Source organism: Babylonia areolata, chromosome 30 (genome assembly GCF_041734735.1).
Source record: "Babylonia areolata isolate BAREFJ2019XMU chromosome 30, ASM4173473v1, whole genome shotgun sequence".
In the NCBI taxonomy this organism is placed as follows: domain Eukaryota; kingdom Metazoa; phylum Mollusca; class Gastropoda; order Neogastropoda; family Buccinidae; genus Babylonia; species Babylonia areolata.
Window position 1 is genome coordinate 6,910,874 of NC_134905.1, and position 16,119 is coordinate 6,926,992.

At 38.8% G+C, this 16,119-nt stretch overlaps 1 protein-coding gene across 1 annotated transcript in view; it reads left to right on the forward strand.

The window, feature by feature from the left end:
- The window catches only part of LOC143275463 (uncharacterized), an 81,242-nt gene extending 75,568 nt beyond the window's left edge, over positions 1-5,674 (forward strand). Inside the window, exon 30 of the mRNA XM_076579604.1 lies at positions 5,052-5,674. Coding sequence (XP_076435719.1) covers positions 5,052-5,264 — 213 coding nt within the window. The 3' untranslated portion in view covers positions 5,265-5,674. The remainder of the gene's footprint in view (positions 1-5,051) is intronic.
- Positions 5,675-16,119: the final 10,445 nt, after the last annotated feature.

The window sequence follows — 16,119 nt, forward strand, 5'->3', positions numbered from 1 at the left end:
TGTGGAGGGGGGGTCAGGGAGGGTTAGTACAAGGTTTGTGTGAGAATGTGAGGATATGGGCGTGTGTGTCTTTGTGTGTGTGTGTGTGTGTGTGTGTGTGTGTGTGTTATTTTTGGGGTGTTGTAAGGAGAGCGTGTTTATTTCCGTTCATTCACACTTTGCTTCTTTTTGCTTTAGTTCCACATTAGGGCGAGGGCTGACATTGAAAAAAAAATGTTTAACACGTTCCTTGCTTATCTATTACCCTTGTTGATAAAGAATTTTTCTTGGAATGTCGTGTCTTGTCTTGTCATGTCTTGTAGTTGTATCTTGGCAGTTTCTGACCCAACAAGTGACGGGCGCAGTAGCTGAGTGGTTAAAGCGTTGGACTTTCAATCTGAGGGTCCCGGGTTCGAATCTCGGTAACGGCGCCTGGTGGTTAAAGGGTGGAGATTTTTCCAATCTCTCAGGTCAACATATGTGCAGACCTGCTAGTGCCTGAACCCCTTTCTTGTGTATACGGCAAGCAGACGATCAAATACGCAACGTTAAAGATCCTGTAATCCATGTCAGCGTTTGGTGGGTTATGGAAGCAAGAACATACCCAGCATGCACACCCCCGAAAACAGAGTGTGGCTGCCTGCATTGCGGGGTGAAAACGGTCATACGCGTAAAAGCCCACTCGTGTACATACGAGTGAACGTGGGAGTTGCAGCCCACGAACGAAGAAGAAGAAGACCCAACGAGTCAACGATGAGTGCGTGGCCTTGGTGCCAGTCCTTCATACAGTGCTCATAGAGGTAGAGAAAAACGAACGAATCGAGGGTGCTGAGTCGAATCGAGTACACAGAATCTAAGAATACAATACAGACATGCAGCAAAATGAGGCCAAATGAATACGCTTAATAGCCAAAAAAAAAGCGTAAGACGAGACAGAGCGTAAACCTGACAAGATGGCGTGGAGAGCCTTGGCCAAAGGAATAATTCAGCGCTTATAGCTTTTAGAGGCGTTTGATTGGCTGAGAGCGGTCCAGGCCAAGACTGCTCGTCTTTTCACTGTTAGCTGCGCGAAATTTGGCCAAGCAGAGCAAACCGATAGGCTTAGTTCGCATCAGTTTGACATGGTAAGTATATGTAACACCAAACATGGAGTATAATACAAACTCCTCATTTCAGTGAAATTGTACACAATTAATACCAACAGTTCAAAGCCTCTCACAGCAAGTCTGTTTCTCCACAGTTATTGACCCTTGATACAATACAAATACAACATGTTAAATTCAGTACAAATATTAGTACTGTACAGTACAATACAGTACAATACAATACAATGTAATGCAGTGCAATACAAATACAACATGTTAAATTCAGTACAAATATAAGTACTGTACAGTACAATACAATACAATACAATGTAATGCAGTGCAATACAAATACAACATGTTAAATTCAGTACAAATATTAGTACTGTACAGTACAATACAGTACAATACAGTACAATACAATACAATGTGATGCAGTGCAATACAAATACAACATGTTAAATTCAGTACAAATATTAGTACTGTACAGTACAATACAATACAATGTAATGCAGCGCAATACAATACAATACAAGTACAACATGTTAAATTCAGTACAAATATTAGTACTGTACAGTACAATACAATACAATGTAATGCAGCGCAATACAATACAATACAAGTACAACATGTTAAATTCAGTACAAATATTAGTACTGTACAGTACAATACAATACAATGTAATGCAGCGCAATACAATACAAGTACAACATGTTAAATTCAGTACAAATATTAGTACTGTACAGTACAATACAATACAATGTAATGCAGCGCAATACAATACAATACAAGTACAACATGTTAAATTCAGTACAAATATTAGTACTGTACAGTACAATACAATACAATGTAATGCAGCGCAATACAATACAATACAAGTACAACATGTTAAATTCAGTACAAATATAAGTACTGTACAGTACAATACAGTACAATACAATACAATGTGATGCAGTGCAATACAAATACAACATGTTAAATTCAGTACAAATATAAGTACTGTACAGTTCAATACAGTACAATACAATGTAATGCAGCGCAATACAAATACAACATGTTAAATTCAGTACAAATATAAGTACTGTACAGTACAATACAGTACAATACAATACAATGTAATGCAGTGCAATACAAATACAACATGTTAAATTCAGTACAAATATTAGTACTGTACAGTACAATACAGTACAATACAATACAATGTAATGCAGTGCAATACAAATACAACATGTTAAATTCAGTACAAATATAAGTACTGTACAGTACAATACAGTACAATACAATACAATGTAATGTAATGCAGTGCAATACAAATACAACATGTTAAATTCAGTACAAATATAAGTACTGTACAGTACAATACAATACAATGTAATGCAGTGCAATACAAATGCAACATGTTAAATTCAGTACAAATATAAGTACTGTACAGTACAATACAGTACAATACAATACAATGTAATGCAGTGCAATACAAATACAACATGTTAAATTCAGTACAAATATAAGTACTGTACAGTACAATACAATACAATGTAATGCAGTGCAATACAAATACAACATGTTAAATTCAGTACAAATATAAGTACTGTACAGTACAATACAATACAATGTAATGCAGTGCAATACAAATACAACATGTTAAATTCAGTACAAATATAAGTACTGTACAGTACAATACAGTACAATACAATACAATGTAATGCAGTGCAATACAAATACAACATGTTAAATTCAGTACAAATATAAGTACTGTACAGTACAATACAGTACAATACAATACAATGTAATGCAGTGCAATACAAATACAACATGTTAAATTCAATACAAATATTAGTACTGTACAGTACAATACAGTACAATACAATACAATGTAATGCAGTGCAATACAAATACATCATGTTAAATTCAGTACAAATATAAGTACTGCACAGTACAATACAATACAATGTAATGCAGTGCAATACAAATACAACATGTTAAATTCAGTACAAATATTAGTACTGTACAGTACAATACAGTACAATACAATACAATGTAATGCAGTGCAATACATATACAACCATGTTAAATTCAGTACAAATATAAGTACTGTACAGTACAATACAATACAATGTAATGCAGTGCAATACAAATACAACATGTTAAATTCAGTACAAATATAAGTACTGTACAGTACAATACAGTACAATACAATACAATGTAATGCAGTGCAATACAAATACAACATGTTAAATTCAGTACAAATATTATTACTGTACAGTACAATACAATACAATGTAATGCAGTGCAATACAAATACAACATGTTAAATTCAGTACAAATATTAGTACTGTACAGTACAATACAATACAATGTAATGCAGCGCAATACAATACAATACAAGTACAACATGTTAAATTCAGTACAAATATTAGTACTGTACAGTACAATACAATACAATGTAATGCAGCGCAATACAATACAATACAAGTACAACATGTTAAATTCAGTACAAATATTAGTACTGTACAGTACAATACAATACAATGTAATGCAGCGCAATACAATACAATACAAGTACAACATGTTAAATTCAGTACAAATATAAGTACTGTACAGTACAATACAGTTCAATACAATACAATGTAATGCAGTGCAATACAAATACAACATGTTAAATTCAGTACAAATATTAGTACTGTACAGTACAATACAATACAATGTAATGCAGTGCAATACAAATACAACATGTTAAATTCAGTACAAATATAAGTACTGTACAGTACAATACAGTACAATACAATACAATGTAATGCAGTGCAATACAGTACAGTACAAATACAAGACAATTGCAATAAACCACAAATAAAATACAATGCAGCAATGTTACAATACAAATATGATACACAACACAACACAAAACAAAAATAATACAAATATGATACACAACACAACACAAAACAAAAATAATACAAATATGATACACAACACAACACAAAACAAAAACAATAACTTTGGAGACAGCGGGGAGGGCTGTGATGTGACAAACTTTTTTTTTTTTTTTTTTTTTTTTTTTTTTAGGTTTGGGGGTGGTTTGGGTAGTGTGTGTGTGTGTGTGTGAGAGAGAGAGAGAGAGAAGAACATAACCTTTTTAATTTCTATATTTTATTTTTATGACTGTGTGTAATTTGATTTGGAGTGTTTTAAGATCATAAATTGAAAAATGAAAATAAATAAAATTTAAAAAAATACAACAACAACACAATACAATACAAATCTCTCTCTCTCTCTCTCTCCTCTCTCTCTCTCTCTCTCCCTCTCTCTCTCTCTCTCTCCCTCTCTCAGGGGGGCGTCTTGAGCGTGCAAGAAAGTAGGACATGTGTGTCACAACGTCGAGACAAGAACGACCATTTACAGTGGATCAGTAGTGAGCACAAAAAGTGAAATTTGGTAACGTTACGTGGCTCATAAGACATCATGCCTTCGGCACAGTTGGATTCCAGGGGATCCCGTTGTCTTTTCTTACCAGTAGGAATCATTCTGATTCCCTCTCATCTTTTAAATCTCGTCTCAAAACTCACCTTTTCCCTCAGCAATAAGTTCAATTGTGGCAGGTCCACTTCCTTTTCGTTAGGTGTGCTTGACTATGTGTGTATACATATGTATGTGTACATAACTACATGCATGTATATGAATGTGTATTGTGTGTGCGTGTGTTTATGTAAGTTTGTGCCTGCCTATGTGTGCGTATGTGTTAGGGTAGCTGTTAGATACACATGTATGTTAAAATGTATGTATGCAGTGTGTGTGTGTGTGCGTGCGTGTGTGTGTGTGTGTGTGTGTGTGTGTGGTCACATTTTGGTGTGTGTATGTAACATAGATATAATGTTTTATGTTAACAAAAGCGTTTTTGTAAAGCACCTAGAGCAGATTTCTGGATAGTGTGCTATATAAGTATCCATTATTATTATTATATGTGCTTTTCACGTCTCTCTCTCTCTCCAACAGTTCCTGACCCGACAAGTCGGGGACGAGCGCATGGCCCTGGTCCCAGTGCTACACACTATGCTGAAGCTCAGCCCCGAGGAGAAGACGCAGCTGGAGGCCATCGCCACGGGCGACGACACCGCCCTCGCCGCACAAACGAACCAGCAGCAGCAAGGCGGAGGAGGGGGAGGAGGGTGGGGGTCCTACCTCCACCGCTGGTCAGGACTCCTCTGATTGGTCAGGGTGGTGATGGGAGGGATGATCTGATTGGAGGGGGTTTGTGATTGGTCTGGATGTTGACAGGAGGAAGTTTTCTGATTGGTTGAAGGTTGGAAGGAACTGTATGATTGGTTATGAAATGAGAAAGGAAGGTAAAGAGTTGCTGTGATGGGAGGAAGCTTCTGATTGGTTGAAGGTGGGGCTGGGGTGGGGGGGGGGGGGACTGTATGATTGGTCAAGAAAAAGGATTGAGGGGCTTTGTGATGACTGGTCAGGAACTGAGTGAGGGTGGCAAGAGAAGCTTTTCGATAAGAGGAACGTGGGAGGGAGGGGGCTTTTTGATTTGTCAAGCAGTGATGAAAGGGACCGTATGATTGGTCAAAGGTTTGGGAGTAGGGTTTGTGATTGGTCAAGTATTGGTTTTGATGGAGGTAGATCAGAGAGGGTTTTTTTCTGATTGGAGGAGGGGGGGGTGGGGGGGGGGGATGAGAGCTATGCGATTGGAGGAAGATAGGATAGGTTTGTGATTGGTCAGTTAATGATGAAGAAAGATGAGAGATGGGTTATTTGATTGGAGGAAGATGTCTTTGTGATTGGTCAAGCCATAATGGAAAGAGATGACAAAAGCTTTCTTCTGATAGGAGGAAGATGGAAGAAGCTTTCTGATTGGTCACTATGTTTGCCTCAGTCTCTCCAACAACTGCCATGTTTTGTTGGGTTGTTTTTTTTATGATCCTTTTGCATCAAGAATCACTTTCTGAAATATAGAGCATTTCATTCAATACTAAAAATACAGTTTTGTATTGTGAAACACTGCTCTCATTTTTGGTTTTCTTTTCTTTTCTTTTTTTTCTTTTTTTCTTCGTTTTTTTGGCCAGGATCATTGGGACAAAAAGTTGTTTAACAAAAAAAAAAAATACTCCAGGAAAAGCACAGTTTGCTGTTAAAGCTTTCGCCTTTGGTGGTGAAGTATGATCGTGGGGTTTGTAAGAGTTGTTGTCTTTGCTCTAACCATGTCTGTGTGTTTGAAGGGTCAGCCCTTTGGGGTGCTGGTGGGTAGAGTGTTCGGATCTCATGTTTTTTGCAAAGAGGGCTGCTCAAGGATTTTATTCCTTTTTTTTTTTCTCTCTCTCTCTCTTTACTTTGAAGATTTGATGGTTTTGATTTTTGGAGAATGTCTTTCAGATTTTAGTTGTTGTTGGAATTTGTGTGTTTGCTCTTTGCGTGTGTGTGTGTGTGTGCACATGTGTGTGTGTGCACATGTGTGTGTGTACAGATATATACTGGTGCTTGTGTGCTTGTCAAGAATCAAGAAGTTGTTTTGTTTTATGTTTTTTTGTTGCTGTTTTTTTTTTACATCGAAAATTTTATGATTAGTTTGGAGAATGTCTTTCGGAGGATGTTTTTCTTCTTCTTCTTGTTGATTTTGTGTGTGTGTGTGTGTGTGTGTTCGCATTTGTAGATGCATGTGTGTGCATGTGTGTGTGTGCAATTGATTATGTAACCATGTTTGTGTGCAGTTGTCACTCTTGTTAGTGTGTGTGTGTCTGTATTCCCCTCCCACCCTCCCCCCTCCATCCCACCCACCTCCCCCATTCCTCACATTCCATACTCCGTCCGTTTCATCTCTCTCTCTCTCAGTCTCTCTCTCTCTGTCTTTCTCTTTCTCTCTCTTCCTCTCTCTCTGTCCCTCTCTCTCTCTCTTCCTCTCTCTCTGTCCCTCTCTCTCTCTCTCTTTCTCTCTTTCTGTCCCTCTCTTTCTCGCTTTCTCTGTGTGTATGTGTGTGTGTCTCTCTCTCTCTGTCTCTCTCTCTCTCTCTTTCTATCTCTCTCTCTGTGCCCCCCTCTCTCTCTCTCTGTCACTCTCTCTCTCTGTCCCTCTCTGTCTCTCTCTCTGTCCCTCTCTCTCTTCCTCTCTGTCCCTCTCTCTCTTTCTCTGTGTCACTCTCTCTATGTCTCTCTCTCTTTCTCTCTCTCTCTCTCTGCCCCCCCTCTCTCTCTTTCTCTCTGTCCCTCTCTCTCTCTCTTTCTTTCTGTCTCTCTCTTTTTCTCTCTGTGTCACTCTCACTCTCTCTTTCTCTGTCACTCTCTCTCTCTCTCTCTCTCTTTCTCTCTCTCTCTGTCCCTCTCTCTCTCTCTCTGTCCCTCTCCCTCTTCCCCTCTCTTTCTCTGTCACTCTCTCTCTTTCTCTCTGTATCTCTCTCTGTCCCCTCCCCCCCCCTCCCCCCTCTCTCTCTCTGTCTCTCTTGTTCATCATCGTCTTCTTCTTTTTCGTCTTCCCTGTCCATATTTTGCTGTAATATTTTGGTAGAGATACTGATCATGAAGTTAATGTGTAATCACGAAACTGATTTCAGTCGTAGGGATGCCATCCTGAGGTGAGGTGCTGTTCAATCTGATGGAATGGACATGCAAGCAACATATCAACACACAGCTGATGATCTCTTTGGGGTTTTTTGACTCACTTGTGTAAACAAAGTGAGTCTATGTTTTAACCCGGTGTTCGGTTGTCTGTGTGTGTGTCTGTGTGTCCGTGGTAAACTTTAACGTTGACATTTTTTCTGCAAATACTTTGTCAGTTGACAGCAAATTTGTCATAAAAAATAGGAAAAATTCAGTTCTTTCCAGTCATCTTGTTTAAAACAACATTGCACCTCTGGGATGGGCACAAAAAATAAAAAAAGGAAGCCTAATTATATGCAAACTGCATTTACTGTTGTATTCTCTAAACTTGGCACTTTGACCTCTTATTCTGACACAACAACAAGAGGAGTCATTATTATCATTTTTTGTTCAAACAGGAACTTCTTTTGCTAAGCATGGAAGTTTTATTTATTTTGCAAACGTTTTGGTGCAGAGTGGAAAAAAGGGAAATTACTCTGTAATTAATGCTAGGGGACTTAATTTATCACAAGTGAGTCTTGAAGGCCTTGCCTCTCTTGTTTGTTGTTGTTTTTCGGTGGGAGGGGGGTCAGGGGTGGGTGCAGGGGGGTGGTTGTGTTGTTTTTTTTCGCTGTCCCGTCATTCCCACTGTCCAAGCAGCATTTTCCTCTTGGCATTTCTTCTTCTTTTTTTTCTTCTTCTTCTTCTTCCTCGTTTGCCTCCCATTAGATGAGCAGCCCAGTGTCCTCAGTGAAGGCTGCCTGTCCGTCGCAGCTCCTCCAGGGTGCTGTGCAGCTTGGCTTCCACTGCTGTCGGTGTTGGCCAGTACTTCCTCCTGGATGCTGCATGCGTCCTGCAGTCTTGAAGGATGTGGTCGGTTGTCACAGGTCCCTCACCGCAAGGGGCACTCTCCACTCTGTCCAACGCCAAGTTTTGTGTGCATGTGCTCTTGGCAATGGTCCAACGTCCTTCACATTCACAGCCAGACTTACGTTCGTTATTGTTTCCAAAACGAAGAAAAAGAATCCTTTTTTTTTTCTTTTTTTTAATCATAGAGACAAATACAGACACTGCCAAATACGTTCACAATAATGGGTGAAACGTTGAGTAGAATAAGAGACACTGTTTGAACGGTTAGTAGTAACGGCGACAACCGAGGCATCAGCAGTTCTGTGGGGTTTTTTTTGTGTTTTTTTCTTCTTTTTTCTTTTCTTTTCTTTCTCTCTCTTTTACCATCTATGCTGTTCCATAGACTTTATCCTGGCAGCACTCAGTCCCAACCCTTCCATCCCCCCCACACCTCCCTCCACCGCCCCCCCCCCCCCCCCCCCCCCCCCCTGAACCCGTACTATGACTATGGGACCTTTTTTTTTCTTTTTTTTTCTTTTTTTTTTATAGAAGAGAGACAGACAAGTATGGTGTAATTATCCTTGTGGACCATCTAAAATGCAAAATGTCAGCTGTGATTTTTTTTTTTTTCCATGTGAGTTTGCTGTTACATACAGTGATTTTGGTGAAACATTATTGAGGTTCAACAGCTTAGATTTGGAAATGTTATGTTTTGGGGCGCAAGTTATATGGCTTCTGATTTTGTTGGGGCTTTTTTTTTTTGTGTGTGTGTGTGTGTGAGACTGTATAATCAGTCATTTAACCTTGTTGCGTGTGCGTGGGTGAAACTGAGTTGCCTGGTCATTGTCATATTTATTATCAAGACTTTTTCTGTGTCTGTGTGTGAATCAGCGTCTGATTTCAGTTGGGTGGGGTTGCGGGGAAGGGGGGAATTTGGATGTCATTTTGATTAAACATTTTTTGTTTTCAGATCTCTTCTTGCTTTGGAATTTGTGACTGAACTTCTGAGTCGTGTTTGACATTAGCTGCTGTCTTTTTTTCTTTTTTCTTTCTTTTTTTTTGTTGGCCTGTTTGAAAAAATGATTACGGTAGCTGCAACTTGAGATTTGGGAATGTTATTTTGGGCTGCAAGTTATTGCTTTTGATATTTGGGGTGTCTTTTTTTTTCTCTCTCTTCTTTTTTCTTTTTTTTGGGAGGGTTGGGGGGGGGGGTATTTTTTGGATGCCTGTTTGTTTGAAATATTATTGGGGTTGCTACAGTTTGAGAATTGAGAATGTTATTTTGGGTTGCAAGTTACAGCTTCTGTTGTCGTTGTTGTTGTTTTTTGAGACTTTAGTTGTATTGTTAATTATTTCAACTTGTTGCCTAGCCATTGGGGTTGGTTTTTTTTTGTTTTGTTTTGTTTTTTTCAAAACTTTCTGTTCTCTGTGTCTGATACAGGGTGACACAGCGTATGTGATTTCATTGGGGAAAAAGTGTAATTTGAAGCATTTTGGATCTCTTCTTGCAAGGAACTGACTGTCACTGATCTGCTAAGTCATCAGTGGTGTTGCCCATTGGCACTTCTTTTTTTTTTTTTAATTGTTTTTATTTAATAGTTTTGTATGCCTATTTTCTCAAGGCCTGACGAAGCGCGTTGGGTTACACTGCTGGTCAGGCATGTGCTTGGCAGATGTGGTGTAGCGTATATGGATTTGTCCGAACGCAGTGACTCCTCCTTGAGCTACTGAAACTGAAACTGAAACCGACCTGTTATCAGTCCAATAATTCTGATTTTTTATCATTTCTGAGTTCACTGTCATTGAATCGATTTCTTTTTGCTGAATATGTGTTTGAGTTTTGTTTGTTTGTTTGTTTTTCTGTGTGTTTTTGTTTTGTTCTGAATTTTTTGTCTTTTTTTTTGTTTGTTTGTTTGGACGGGCGCAATAGCCGAGTGGTTAAAGTGTTGGACTTTCAATCTGAGGGTCCCTGGTTCGAATCACGGTGACGGCGCCTGGTGGGTAAAGGGTGGAGATTTTTACGATCTCCCAGGTCAACATATGTGCAGACCTGCTTGTGCCTGTACCCCCCTCGTGTGTATACCGCAAGCAGAAGATCAAATACGCACATTAAAGATCCTGTAATCCATGTCAGCGTTCGGTGGGTTATGGAAACAAAAACGTAGTCAGAATGCACGTCCCCGAAAGCGGAGTATGGTTGCCTACATGGCGGGTTAAAAAACGGTTATACACGTAAAAGCCCACTCGCGTATATACGAGTGAACGTGGGAGTTGCAGCCCACGAACGCAGAAGAAGAAGAAGAAGTTTGTTTGGTTGTTGTTGTTGTTCATCTCATGTTTGCATCAACTGGTGAAACTTGTGTTATTTCATTGATTTTATTGCATTGTCCTGCAACTACAAAAGTGATCAATGATTTTTTTTAATGTGATCTATAAGATTGGTGTGCATGGTGTGTGTGTTTGTGTATTTTACGTGTGTGTGTGTGTGTGTGTGTGTGTGTGTGTGTTGATCATGCATATACTGATATAGTTCCCCAAAAGTACTGTTTGCGATTCTTAGTTTCTTTCTCTCTTTTTTTTTTTCTTTTCTGCTTTTGTTTTTTGCCTTCTGCATTTATATTTTTGCTGAGAATGAAAACAACATGCGCACTTATATACATACATATGCACATTCATGCATACATAAAATTGATAGAGATACGTATATTCATATGTACATACTCATACATTCGTACATATATATTTTTTTAGTGATACGCATGTTCATATGTACATATTCATACATACATACATTTATGAAACTGATAATGGTATGTATATACATATGTGCACACATATATGAAATTGATAAAGAGATATATATATTCATGTGTACATACACACATACATGAAAAAATAAATACACATAGAGACATGAATGTTCATTACAACATTGTTGTTGATCTGTTTCTGCCTTCACGTTATCTAAATTGAATTATATATTTAAATTGTGTGTGTGTGTGTCTGTGACTCTGTGTGTGTGTGTGTGTGTGTGTGTGTGTGTTGGGGTGAGGGGGGGGGTGTCTGTGTGACGTACCGGTGGCATTTTGTCATCAACTTTGGATCCATTTATATGCAGTGGGTAATTTATCATAAATCTTAATGATATGATCGTTTTATTATAATTGTATGTGATGGTGTGTTCGATTATCTTTGTGCGTGTGTGTTTATTTAAGATCAGCGTGCTTGTGTAAGTTCTTTACAGTATGTTTCATGTGTATGTGCACATGACTGTTTTGTTTATGTATGTGTGTGTATGTATATGAGTGTGTTGCATACCAGTATGTGAATGTCCTTTTTCAGCATATGTTGTGTGTGTGTGTGTGTGTGTGTGTAAGCCCATGTTTATATACCTGTGTAGAACATACATATCTCAAAATAAAATAACCTAAAACCGTAATAATTATTGTATCTGTATGTACATATCTGTTTGATTTTAGACTGATTTCCACACACATGTTTCAGTGTGGTAAAACAAAGATATCTGTGGGAAATGTGCAAAGTGCATTGGACCAGGGACGGGTTGTGTATGAGGTGATCTTTGCAGTGCTAAGCTTGCTTAGAGTTAAGAATGTGTGTTAGTATATGGAATTTACCGTGGAGTTGGGGAACCTTCTTACCAATAAGCACACTTAGTGCTGCTAAGTTCACCTACACAACCCAACCTAGGACACATCTTAGCAGTGTCAGGTTTGCTTAGCATTGGGAATTGATTTTCCTTAGTCTGTGCTGTGCTGATTCCACAGAGGCTAAGGTTGGGAAAATTCTTGGCGCTAATGTTAAAGCAAGCTTAATTGATTTACTGCTTGTTGCTTGGATCGCTTCATGTTACCGAGGAGACCAGGAGCCAGCTGCATTGCTTGGTTCGAACTTTTTGACAGTTACACGTGACTAAATGCCTACATAGCTTCAAGTACCTGGGAGCAACCCTGTCCAAAGACGGCACCTGCACAGCAGAAATCCGAAATAGGATTAATTCTGCAAGGGCAGCGATGGCCAGACTGAACAGGGTATGGAAGAGCAACATCAGATTCCACACAAAATTCCTGCTCTACAAGTCACTGGTGGTCTCCATCCTCTTATACGGATGTGAGACATGGACACTGATGGCAGAAACAGAAAGAATAATCCAAGCATTCGAAACCAAGTGCTTGAGGAGACTACTACACATCTCCTACAAGAAGCACAAGACCAATGACTATGTGCGGAACCTGGTCAGCAACCTTGTTGGGCCCCAAGAACCACTGCTGGCGACTGTCAAACGACGGAAGATGGCATGGTTTGGTCACGTCATACGACATAACACCCTCTCCGAAACCATCCTGCAAGGGACTGTAGAGGGAGGCGGCGCAGACGGGGGCGGCAGAGAAAGAGCTGGTCATTGACGGAACTACTCCATTGGTCATTTCCATACTACACACAGTTAGTAGCGGGTTACGACCATACTAGGCTCTTCCGTCCGAGCAATGCAACTGGCTCCTAGAACTGTTGATATTTGGAATCGCTTGTTGATTTGGGTATTTAATGAATGATGGCAGGGAATTTTTGTTGTTATTGTTTCTTTTTTTTTTTTTTGTGGGTATTGTTGTTGCTGAAAAGTGGATGAGACGTCATGTTAGCAGTGTGTTTTCTGAGGTTTATTGTTATTGAAATGTGTCAATGCATTTTTTTTTTTTGGTCTTTTTCCAGATTTGTTTATTTTGTATATTGGTATGTTTGATTGGTATATATTGGTCCAATATTTATCCTCCCTTTCTTTTAATGTCTCTTTGTCTCTCTCTCTCTTTCTCTGTCTGTCTGTCTGTCTGTTTCTGTCTGTCTGTCTGTGGCCTCTCTTTGCCTCTGTCCTTCTCTTCTTTCTGTGTCTCTGTCATCTCCCTCCCTCCCTCTCTCTCTCTCTCTTTCTGTCTCTCCCTCTCTCTCTCTCTCTCTCTCTCTCTCTTACTCTCTCTATCTCTCTCCCTCCCTCTCTCTCTTTCTCTCTCTCTCCCTCTCTCCCTCTCTCTCACTTCTCTCTGTCTACCCTCTTCTCTTTCTCTCCCTCTCTCTTTCTCTCTCTCCCCCTCTCTCTCTCTTTCTCTTGCTCTCCCTCTCTCCTTCTCTCTCTTCTCTCTCTTACTCTCTCTCTCTCTTCTCTCTGTCTACCCTCTTCTCTTTCTCTCCCTCTCTCTTTCTCTCTCTCCCCCTCTCTCTCTCTTTCTCTTGCTCTCCTTCTCTCTCTTCTCTCTCTTACTCTCTCTCTCTCCTTCTCTCTCTCTCTCTCTCTCTCTCTCTGTCTACCCTCTTCTCTTTCTTTCTCTCCTCTCTCTCTTCCTCTCTCTCTCTCTCTCCCTCTCTCTCTCTCTTCTCTCTCTCCTCTCTCTTTCACTCAATCTTCTTTTCTACCCTCTTCCCGTTCTCTCATTCTCTCCCCCTCTCTCTCTTTCTGACTCTACGTATATGCATATACTTCGATTAAAATGCTACATAGAAAATGGCACTTGAAGAATTTTTTTTTGTAAGAGAAGTGCCTTTGATTTTTTTTTCAACAGCAAATCAAAAATTCCTAGAATCACCCGCCCCACCCAACACCCATTTTCTCTCTCACCAAAAGTGTGTCAAAAGATGTGAGCAAAACATTCCATGGAAAGTGTATTTCTCTGCAACTGGAATTTTTCTTTCATCTTCACGACATGAAAATATGTTTAGACACACACACACACACACACATATGTTTTATATATTTAATGAGCTATGTGTAAAAAAAAAAAAGTCATCTCCATATAAGTGTATGTATGCATGCATGTGTGTGTGTGTTCGTGTTCGTGTGTGTGTTTGTGTGTGTGAAATGTAACCCCACACCCCCACACCCAGATCTTTCACTGGCCTTATAATGATGACTTTTTTTTCTGTATGTGCAAATATATGTATCTGTGTGTGTGTGTGTGTGTGTGTACACAAGATTCAAAGTTATGGGGCATACTGAAATAAGGATTTGTTTAAACAGTATTTTTTTTATATTTTGGGGTTGTTGTTTTTTTTGTGTGTGTGTTTTTTTTTTTTGTTTTTTTTTTGAACAAGTAGGAAGTTGAGATGTTGATTGGGGGGATTTTTATGATGGTTGTTGCTTTCGTTGTTGTTGTTCATGAATTCGACCAATTTAGATGTGGGATCAGTTTCACAACAATAAAGATGGGTAAAAACTAAACATGTGATGTTGTTGTTGTTGTTTGGTTTGATGAGAGTGTGTGTGTGTGTGTGCGCGCGCGCGAGCACACGTTTTTTGTGTGTGCATGCGCGCGTGCCCATATCTGTAGTGTGTGTGTGTGTGTGTGTGTGTGAAGGAAGCAAAGAGAGAAAGAGAAAGAGGGGGCAATAAAGATCTTTTTTGCACGATCGTCATGATCGTAATATTCTAATGCTTTTTATTTCTTGTCTCCTCAATTTGATATTGTTTCTTTTTTTCTGTTTTTTTGTTTGGGGTGGTTTTGTTTTGTTGACTCACTTGTGTAAACAAAGTGAGTCTATGTTTTAACCTGGTGTTCGGTTGTCTGTGTGTGTGTGTGTGTGTGTCTGTGTGTCCGTGGTAAACTTTAACATTGACATTTTCTCTGCAAATACTTTGTCAGTTGACACCAAATTTGGCATAAAAATAGGAAATATTCAGTTCTTTCCAGTCATCTTGTTTAAAACAATATTGCACCTCTGGGATGGGCACAAAAATATAAAAAAAGAAGCCTAATTATATGCAAACTGCATTTACTGCTATATTTATATTTTTTGTATTCTCTAAACTTGGCACTTTGACCTCTTATTCTGACACAACAACAAGAGGATTCATTATTATCATTTTATGTTCAAACAGGAACTTCTTTTGCTAAGCATGGATTTTTTATTTATTTTGCAAACGTTTTGGTGCAGATAGTAAACAAGGGAAATTACTCTGTAATTAATGCTAGGGGACTTAATTTATCACAAGTGAGTCTTTAAGGCCTTGCCTCTCTTGTTTTTTGGGTTTGTGTTTCTTTGTTTGTTTGGTTTTTTGTTTGTTTGTTTTTTTGTTGTTGTTTTTTTTTTTGTGTGTTTTTTTGTGGGGTTTTTTTGGTTGGTTTTTGTGGGTGGTTTTTTGTTTGTTTTGTTTTGTTTTGTTTGTATCCCAACTGTTTTCCCCCCATCCGACTATCCAGTCTTTTCACTGGGTTCTCTCTCTCTCTCTCTCTCTCTCTCTCTGTATATATATATATATATATATATATATATATATATCTTTCTATAGATTTAGAGAGATAGTCTCTATCTCTCTCTCTCTCTCTCTATATATATATATAGAGAGAGAGAGAGAGAGATGGGTCTAAATTCTCAACTTCTTTCTTTACTTCTACCGCAACTACTTTTTTTTCTTTCTTTTTTTTTTCCAAATCGTCCAGGGTTTCAGTCAGTGGGCATGGGAAACAACTCTCCTTTGCAACAGACGATCCCGGCATCAATCAGACTGAAATAAATCAAACTAGGATACACGCTTTAATTTTCCCACTTTTTTTTTTTTTATTTTTTTTAAGCAAATGTGTTCGCTGTGGAAACTTTTAGAACGTCCCAACAACCCGCTCGATGAACGCACAAT